Below are 9789 nucleotides of genomic sequence, written 5' to 3'. Positions count from 1 at the left end.
GTTAAACAGAAGGGGTCCCAAGATGGAACCTTGGGGAACTCCACATGTGATGCTTGTCTGTTCAGATGTGAAGTTACCTATTGATACAAAGTATTTCCTGTTTTCTACGTATGTTTTGAACCAGTTTAGTACAGTTCCTGAAAGACCTGTCCAGTTCTCCAGTCGTTTGAGTAATATGTTGTGGTCAACTGTATCAAATGCTGCACAGAGATCCAGTAAAACTAGGACTGACATTTTTCCACTGTCTGTGTTCAGACATATGTCATTAAACACTTTGGTCAGAGCGGTTTCAGTGCTGTGGTTCTGTCTAAAACCTGACTGGAAGGCATCGTAGCAATTATTCTGTTTTAAGAAGTAACTGAGCTGTTGAGAAACTGCTTTTTCAATGATCTTACTTAAAAACGGGAGATTTGAGATTGGCCTGTAGTTGTTCATTTGTGTCTTGTCAAGATTGTCCTTTTTCAGTATAGGTTTGATTACAGCAGTTTTTAGTGATTCTGGAAACACACCTGATAATAAAGAAAAGTTGACGATCTGTAACAGGTCTGACTCTAAAGTCTTTGAGACCTTTTTGAAAAAACTTGTTGGCAGGACATCTAAACAGCAGGAGGAGGAGTTCAGTTGACCTAAGATGTCCTCCAGGTCTTTGCTGTTAATAGGTTGAAACTGTTTCATGGTGTTTAAACAGTTTTTTGGTGGACACAGTACATATCCTGGATCTGCTGTTGATGTACCAATTGCTTGTCTAATTTTTTGGATTTTTTCAGTGAAGAATTTGGCAAAGTCATTGCAGGCCATGGTCGAATGAAGTTCAGCTGCCACTGACACAGGAGGGTTTGTTAGCCTGTCAACTGTAGAAAATAAGACCCGAGCATTATGGCTGTTTTTAGTGATGATGTCAGAGAAGTAGGACCTCCTTGCATTCCTCAGTTGTAAATTATAATTGTGAAGTTTCTCTTTATAAATGTCATAATGAACCTGGAGGTTTGTTTTTCTCCTCTTTGTTTTTTTTTTTCAAAATTGTAGCAGTAATTGGTCAATCCTAATAAACCAAACAAAGCATTCTCAATGTGAATGTGATGAGGTATCGTGCGTTAGCAGCCTATCACAGGTCGGTTCATACGAAAGTGTGTCGCAACCAGAGATGGGCAGTAACGCGTTACTGTAATCTGATTACTTTTTTCAAGTAACGAGTAAAGTAAGGGATTACTATCGCAAAAACGGTAATTAGATTACTGTAACTTTCCCGTAGGAACGCTGCGTTACTGCGTTACTAAAACCGTGATTTTTTTGCGAGAATGTCTCACGACAGTGACGTAAGCGAGTGCACCATTTGTGACAACAGCTGTGTGCAGATCAACAATGGATCATATATCGAGTGCGGGAGAGAGTGTGAGCGTGCAGCGTTTAAAGCGTGGAAGTACTGACCTTACTTTGAGTTTGATTCCATACAAAGTGACAAAAACATTAGCGTCCATCATGCGTGGGAAGAAAAAACCCCTAAACTTCCGAGCAAACACCGAGTGTGCAACGACGTAATGGGAAACTCACAGAGAAACTCGTGGATTCTTCCACTGACCGCGGCACACCTGCACCAGGGTAAACCTCCGCCTACCCCACTCCTGCTTTACAGGTGAAAATAGAGCAACAGGACCGCTGAGTCGTTGACTTTATTTATTTTCTGCTGTGTTTTACTTGCATCTATTTGAAAGACTGAGTGTAAACACACAAAATATTTTATTTTATGTGCTGGAATGTGCAGAAAATAGGTTTAAATGTTAAACTAATTTATTCAAGTCAGAGAATGTTGCATATAATTAAATTTTTTGCTTGATGCATAAAGTTAAAAGATTAAAACTAATAAAACAAGTTTTAAAAAGAGACTTTTCCATTTGATTACATTTTGTATGATGGATTATGCAGAAAAAGTAGAATTGGGCTGAAAGATCTATCGCTTTATCACCTATTCAGGTTGTAAATCGTGTTTTTAAAAAGTAACTAAGTAATTAATTACTTTTGAAAATAAGTAATCAGTAAAGTAACAGGATTACTTTTTTGGGGCAGTAATCAGTAATTAGTTACTGATTACTTTTTTCAAGTAACTTGACCAACACTGGTCGCAACTGCAGTTTGTTCATTAAAGTGTGAGGTGGTGCACATTGTCAGATGAAAAGATAACCATTTAAAAAGAATGATAGTGACAAATCTTCCTTGTGACAGCAAAGTTGCCTTAACAACAAGAAAAGATTTGTGTTTGTCATCGTGGAGACTCAGCATTAGATGCAAGGAAATAACTTCCTCGTACCAGCATCCACGTGAGCCGGGTTAGGCAAAGCTTCAGCTGCAGTCACGTAGACTGTGATTAATAGTTTTGCTTCATTTGTTTTCCTCACACACCGTTCTCAGGTCATTAAGAACAATTGCCACATTGTTTTAGACTTTGTTGTAGTAACACACTTTTTTCTTACAACACATTATCGCTCAGTTGAAACAGTTGGCAGTGAAAACTATAAAATGGATTGACTGATAAAGAATATAAACCATTAGATAATCTGATCAGGGATTAATCATTTCAGTCAAGTCATTTGGTTTCAGTGCCAGTGCCTCACGGGCCGAGGCGGCCTGCGCCAGCTCCCATTTGACCCCAGTCACTGCCACCTGCAGAGCATCACGTAACTCGGGTCCTGGTCACAGTCTCCACACAGGGTCCGACTCCAGAGAGGTCCAGAATCGGTCAGAGAGAAAGCACTCTCCTAATCTTCTCCCGAATCAGGGCCCACGGCCCGCTCGTTCTCATTAAACTCACACAAATGCGTTCCCCTGCTCGATGACGCAGATCGAGACGTGACCATGCCACACATTGTTGCACAATAGAGTGATAAAACTCCCCCTGACAATATGGGGGAAACAACTAATATGCACACACAATCATGTCATTTTCATGCAGTGATGCTCCAAGTCCCTCTGACAGGGGACTCCTACGCCTCTCGCTTTGAAGTGCGGGACAAAGACTGTGCGATGGAGGACTAACTGCTCATGACATTCAGTTAAGGTGACAGCTGATGCACAAGAAGTTTTTGTTTTTTAAAACTTTAATCACCCGGTGTGAGGGGAGAGAGCAAATGTGATTTCGTTGTCATTTGTGCGAAATACGTGAATGGATGAGAAAGTTTAGCTTGTCATTGTCTGTGTTTAGAAAGGATGCTGCCTGGCAGTCTGACTCACCGCTCCATGCTGCCAGTCACGTCAACATTCCTTCCACTATGTTTGTTTTGGACTGAATAACCTAAAAAAAACCCTTTTGTTCCACTGTAATACTGCCAGTCTGTACGACTGTGGCTAGGTTTACTGTATGCTTTTGAACTGAGTGCTAGTCCACGCACCACATACAGTAAAACTACTTTTTTTCTCCTGGCATGTGTGTAACAACCATTGGAAAGTTTTAGGGATATGCATAATGCCTCAGCATACAGTCATCTCCTCACTTTCTTTTTACTACTAGTCATGCAGTCTGTGGAGTTCTAGCTTAAAATAATACAAAAACTGAGACAGCACATAGAAACTGTCACCTGGAAAAGATTTGTGTTACCCAAAGACACCCTTACATGCACTGGTGAAACTGTATTCTTTTAATGCAAAACGGATCGTTTACGTTCTAAAGCGATCTCACACGAAGCACGAGATCTTGCCAGGCTCCCTCACGGCACGCAAACTTCTTTAAGCTTAACAAGTATAGACTTGTTTTATTCTACAAAAGTGAAAACTCTTCAGCTACAAAGTGCACTCGAGAGAATAGCAGTCGCGCAGGGAATCTTGATTGAAGCTCAGACTTTATGACATCAGTAGTATGTGAAATGTAATGTTGCTACGTTGCGCTTTCAGACCTGCAGATAAGAGTGTTTACACACACAGCGAGAGAATGGGACTGCTGCTGTCAAGTTTGAATGTGAAGTTGATACTTAACTCAAGGTCACGCTCTCGCTCTCTTTGTTCAAAGAACACCCCAACTGGTAGCAGATGGCCCCGCCCCTCCCCGAGCCTGGTTCTGCCGGAGGTTTCTTCCTGTTAAAAGGGAGTTTTTCCTTCCCACTGTCGCCAAAGTGCTGCTCACACAGGGTCATATGATTGTTGGGTTTTCTCTATATGTATTATTGTAGGGTCTACCTTACAATATAAAGCACCTTGAGGCGACTATTATGTGATTTCGTGCTGTATAAATTAAATTAAATTGTATAGAAAAGGCTTGATGTGAGATTTGGTTTGCTAATTAGACTGAGACGTTATATACCTAAACTTTATCCTTTCTAGTTTATTCACAGACGGGGATCTTTTTACCTCTGAGTCCAGCTGATTTACAGGAATGTATCCTGTAAATCAGTTTCTTACATTGTAACTATTATTATAACGGACAGTTTCAGTAATTACATTACGCTGTGGTCTCTGCTTCTTGGTTGTTTTTGTGAGTTCATTATCTCAGAGTTTTGTTATTTGTTTATATATTTGTGTGATTTATCAGTCATCCGGTCTCAGTCCAGCAGAGAACCTGTCCTCTATCAACAGTTCGGACTAATGGTGGCAGCGCAATGATGTGGGGGATGTTTTCTTGACACACTTTGGCCCCGTTAACACCAACAGAACATCATTTAAATGTCAATAGGTCTCCAGCCATTTGAACACATTTGTTAGTTTTGTATCTTGTAGGAAGGAAGGTCCAACCCAGCCCTAGCAAAGCCTACTTAGAAAAAGCGGCCGCTGAGTGTGTCGAAAGAAACAACTTCTCAGAGTTACAGACATTTGCATTTCAGTTGGAGCATGTGAACTGATATGTGTGCGCTCTATGTTCAGATAACAGTGTCTTATCCTGCTGTCACAGCCAGTTCAGAGTTTATACAAGAACACAAAGTGACGTCATGAAAACAGCAACACGGACAGTTGATTTCTGAAGTATGACTTCCATCATTTATTCAGTTTAATACTCTGAAGACCATAGGCACACACTATTTTAAGCCTGTACAATCAGAATATTTGTTTGTTCCTTGAAAATACAAATAAAAAAAATAAAAAAACAAAAAACAAAAACGAAACAAAAAAAAAACAAAAACAGTGCGGATTCAACATACACTTGTCATTTCATATTATTCTGACTAATACGAAAACTGGTCAAAATGAAATCACTAAAACAACGTGAACTGCAGATAGTCACAATCAGTCTGCACCGGAGCACTGCCCTTTAAAACTCTCATCACTGTTTATTACTGGGATACAACTATGGGAACATAAATGGAGAGGCAACAGGTAATCCAGGGAAACATTTAACAGTAACTTACTGTTTTAATGAAACTGTAAACTGACCTTCAAGTATTAAGTTGCAGTGCCTGAGGTTATCAGTATAAGAAGACAGTGTACAAAATAAATACAAATTACTTACTCTAATTTCAATCACAAATATAAAAATTTGTTCCACTTGTTCTGGTTTTATTTTACAGTATAAATATATAAAATAAATATACCAATAAATAAATAAATAAAACTGTGTTTTTTAAAAAAACAACAACAACAACAACAACAACAGCAACACGCTTAAATAAAATTAGAGCTCAGTAGTCCTTTCTTTCAAAATAATGGTGGGGTTGATGTCGCTGCCCTGCGACTGCGACGTGCTTGAGTTGATGATCATGGACCCGGTCTCTTTAACATCGGGCACATGAAAGGACGCCACGGGGCAGGGACCCCGCACGTTATTGCACACCAGCTTCTGGAGCGAGGCGGTGTTGACCACGTCGAAGCCGACTGTGCCTCCGAAGGTGCTGGGCTTCCAGTACTCCGGGGAGCAGATGGGATTTCCCATTAGGCCCTTGAGGGAGAAAGGAGCCCCCATCTCCACCATTGTTTCCCCAAAGATGCCGTTATGTCTGGGCTTCTCCACCAGCAGGCCCGGGTAGAGCTCCACAGCATCGACGTGCCCGTACAGCTCCTCCAGCACCGCAGCCATTTCTTTCTCCCCTGAATAACACAAACAAGGAAATGGTTTTGGTCAGTAACACAATCTGGCGTCCTTCCCACTGGCTCGGTCATTGCGATTTGACAGATTTCATATGTCTTTACTTCCTGATTTTTATCTTTCCACTAGCATGCACGCCATTTTTTCCTTCACTTATACAGCAAGTCAAAGTTAGTTTTTAATCGACATTAAACCTCTTGAAAAGTTTAAATCTTCCTCTTTAAAGTAGAGGGACTCCCCGTGTCTGTTTATATCTCGCCTGCAGTCATGACAGTCTGCTTACTCTACCTTAAGATGAAATGGCCATCTGGTTCTCAGAGTCATGGAAATAAATACCTAACCTTCAAAACTGCCAGCAGCTGCTTAGGGACTCTGAGGCATTTCCTCAATATCAGGTAAACTATTGCATAAACCGTATTGTGCAGCCTGCAGGTTTTTCAGTCACACTTTGTGAAAATAAGAATCAGCGCATTGCAAAGATATTAATCTATCAATAGCTGGGCCTGAGACAGCAATTACAAGAACCTGTTTTTGTCACATTTTCAGCATACAGGTATTTTCAAGAAGTGCTGAATCTGTCTCACCTGTCAGGTCTTCGAAAGACGTGTAGGGCTTCATGGAGAATCGTTTCCTGTAGGCGTTGAGGGACTGGTAACGCATTTGTCTGCTGTTCTCTATGGATTTAATGGCCACATACAAGATGGGTCCGGGGACATTTCGACCACCAGCAACCTAAATTACAAAAAAAAGAAATTTCAATTCTGCATCCTTAGAGCAACACTGGTCTTGTATGTTTCAGTCTAACTGCTGCTGCGGAGCTTAAAGAGTTCGTACCCGTCCGGCAATCTGATTGGTGAACGACTCCACCAGGTTGCTGATGCCGTGCTCGGTCACGACAGAATTGTTGAAGACAAACTGCTTGTAGCTATAATCTGTCTCCTCAATGTGGAAACTATCGGGCATCAGAGGGTGCCAGTGGTAAAGGGTGTTGAACTCAGATGCAATGCGGTTCTGGTACTGGAAGCGCTGGTTAAAGAGCAGCTCGGGGTCAAACTTGAGTTTGAAGTGATAGCCGCTCAGATGCTGCACGTAGTCCTCAATCACGATTTTGATGGTCTCACCTGCCAGATGAGAAATGTGACGGTTTATATAATGAAGACACTCTAGATGCTAAAAGCCACTCTGCTTTAGAATAAATCGTGCTTATTGATGCTTCATTTGCATGTCTGTAGTGTGGGTAAGCACAAAGTGGAGTCCTGAGAGTAAAACACATTTCCTCTTTCTGATGTTTACAAGAAATTCTCAAGTCTTTCAGTAAATCAGGTTCCTGAAATGAAATGCTCCACTGTGCACAACATCATTGGGAGGTGAATAAGAAGTCCTGCTAACAATATGATTATTAGCTTTTTAATAAAAAATCCCAACTACGTCACAGCTGGTATCTGGACTTCTTTTGTCTTACCGATTAGGATGAGCCGTGCGGTCTGGAAGAGTCTTTCGTCATCCCAGTATGGGTGGACCTCTTTCAGCACATCGCACACACGGTTGTGTTCGCGGAGCCAGATGGTGGCGTACATCATCAGACCAGGGACCAGGCCAAATGCCTCGTGGCCGACAGCGAAGCGGTGAGAATCTGGGACGTGAGGGGGGTAATGCATTGTGACACCCACTTCCTTAACTGTAGGGGGGTACATCTCTCCATCGAGCATCTGCGGAGTTACGCAAAAGAGGAAACTGCTGTGAGAAACGCACATGAGCTGGTCTCTTTGACTGCCTCGAGTACAGCTACCTTTCCCCCCCATACCTGATATTTCAGCTTGCCATCCTTGAAGAGTCTCAGCTTGTGCTGCTTTTCCAGGTTGTCACCGTAGATGTGGTTGAGGTCCACCTGACAGCACAAGACACGCCAATTAAAACTGGGTCACATTAAAATGAGTTTGCTTTTCAAAAACCGGGATCTTCAGCTCCACTTACCCCATGACCCTTAGCAACAGTGAAAGCAGGCCCTCTCTTCATGTCAGATTTGAAGAACTGGTGGGTGAAGTGCTGTGCGAAGAAGGCAAACATCAAACTGGTGCCCTGCGGGTCTGGTATAAACTGTCTCCTCATTAAGAGCTTCTCAGCCAGAACTTTAACATCAGGTAGCTCCTTTTTGCCTGGAAGAATAAGAAGACTTCAATGAGCACATAACAGTATGATAGGAAAATCACAGCTCTTTGGGTCGGTTTCATATTTCTGATAACTTGATCTCTTTGGTTTGGGCTTGTAGGGGGAGGTTTTTCCATGTTGCCTCAGACACTTTATAATTGATCTATGAGGAAAGCTAATTCCAATGTGCGCGCTTCCTATGATGTAATTCGACAAAGACGGTTTTGTATCTTAAGAATCTAAGAAAACTGGTTCTCCAAAGGTAGAGAGTGTACTCACCTACTACTCCCATAGGGGTTGGGCAATCCTGCGGCACAGGGGGGAGGGAGCGCGTATAGTAGGAAAGGTTGGAGTAGGCTTCCCAGCTCTTATAGCCGTAATCAGCATTATAAGTTGGAGGACTGTCAATCATGTGGGATCGGGCTAGAGAAAGGAAAACCCATATTAGTCCTTCATTTAGTATAAACACTACAACAAGTTCCTGCGCAAACTGTTTAATGTACTGTGAAAAACTTTCCAATCCACTTTTTCATTTTTGCCTTCGAGCAGAGAGAGACTTACATGTCAGCACATATCTCATGATGGCATCCCTGAGGAATGAGATGCTGTTGACGATGTTCCAGAAACCCTTGAAGTGGGTCAGGATGTAGTGGACTGTGTTGGGTGTTGGCTTCAGAGACACTTTGATCCAGGTGAAGAACTCAGCTGTAAGAGACCAAGAGAGCACGTGAATCAAGCCATCAAGTCACCACCAGAGATGCACCTTGTTTCACTCCAAGCGCGATGTTCACACTTACCTGTTGTGCAGTTTTGCCCATAGTACCCCGTGCGTGTGCAGTCACACTCGTATTTTTCTGAGGCCAGTGGTGTGCAGACGCCCCTGTTCTGGCATGGCTCTGAGCAACATGGGTTAACTGTAACAGATACGGTTGGACACTTACTGTCTGTTTAATAAAAAATAATCAGTTCTCAAGAAGACATCTTATTAGGCATCATCATCATAATAATAATAGAAAGAAATCACGACTTCTAAACTGTTGCTGTGATTTGGGCTGTAGCAATAAAATAAAATGGAAAAACTGTAAGAAATAATCTCCAGTTTCCGCAGCTTACCAGTTCCACCGGCGAGAAAGCACAGGGCCAACAGGAAAAGCGGCAAGGTGAGTTTGTTCATGCTCCGGAGACTCTGTGAGATCCACGTTTGTTTCATGTCTGCAACTCCCTCTCGCGCACGACGACGACGCTGAAATTAAGAACGTCCACAGCGAGGTTGAGCTTTATTTGTATGGGGGGGGGGGCGGTGCTTCCACCTTCCTTCCTTCCCCTCCTATCACCCTCACTACTCACCCATCCACCCTGTGACAAAGAGGGATTTTAGTGAGCAGAGTTTATGAATCACCTGCTTTGCGAGTGTCTTTATGACTCTGGGTAACTCTACCTACATTATGATCGTTTCAGTCCTTTTTGGCCACTTAAAATATCTTTATAAAACCAATATGTTATACGCGTTGTAATTTCTGATGCACCCTTGGCTACATCACTCTTTAAAAAACATTTCTAATGTCAATGAGACTGTTTAGCCGGATCAAACACGGACATATAAAAACCACTTTGCTAAAAAGTGATTGCAGAAAACATTC

The 9789-nt window shown here is 42.1% G+C and overlaps 1 protein-coding gene across 1 annotated transcript; it reads right to left on the bottom strand.

Annotated features, from left to right (window-relative positions):
- Window positions 1-5546: 5546 nt before the first annotated feature.
- On the bottom strand, window positions 5547-9404 carry ptgs2b (prostaglandin-endoperoxide synthase 2b). The gene is made up of 10 exons (XM_085436451.1): window positions 9263-9404; window positions 8947-9063; window positions 8711-8854; window positions 8429-8572; window positions 7976-8157; window positions 7806-7889; window positions 7464-7710; window positions 6836-7122; window positions 6586-6733; window positions 5547-6003 (listed from the first exon to the last, which is right to left on the bottom strand). The coding sequence occupies exons 1-10, from the start codon at window positions 9357-9359 to the stop codon at window positions 5591-5593; spliced, it is 1863 nt and encodes a 620-aa protein (XP_085292577.1). The 5' UTR covers window positions 9360-9404; the 3' UTR covers window positions 5547-5590.
- Between the last annotated feature and the right edge of the window lie 385 nt (window positions 9405-9789).

This window comes from Copadichromis virginalis, linkage group LG17 (genome assembly GCF_057382275.1).
Source record: "Copadichromis virginalis isolate Kocher_CV1m ecotype Utaka linkage group LG17, C_Virginalis_male_GT1.1, whole genome shotgun sequence".
NCBI classification, from domain to species: domain Eukaryota; kingdom Metazoa; phylum Chordata; class Actinopteri; order Cichliformes; family Cichlidae; genus Copadichromis; species Copadichromis virginalis.
The sequence above is the reverse complement of the archived record's forward strand: the minus strand, read 5'-3'. Positions and strand labels throughout refer to the sequence as shown.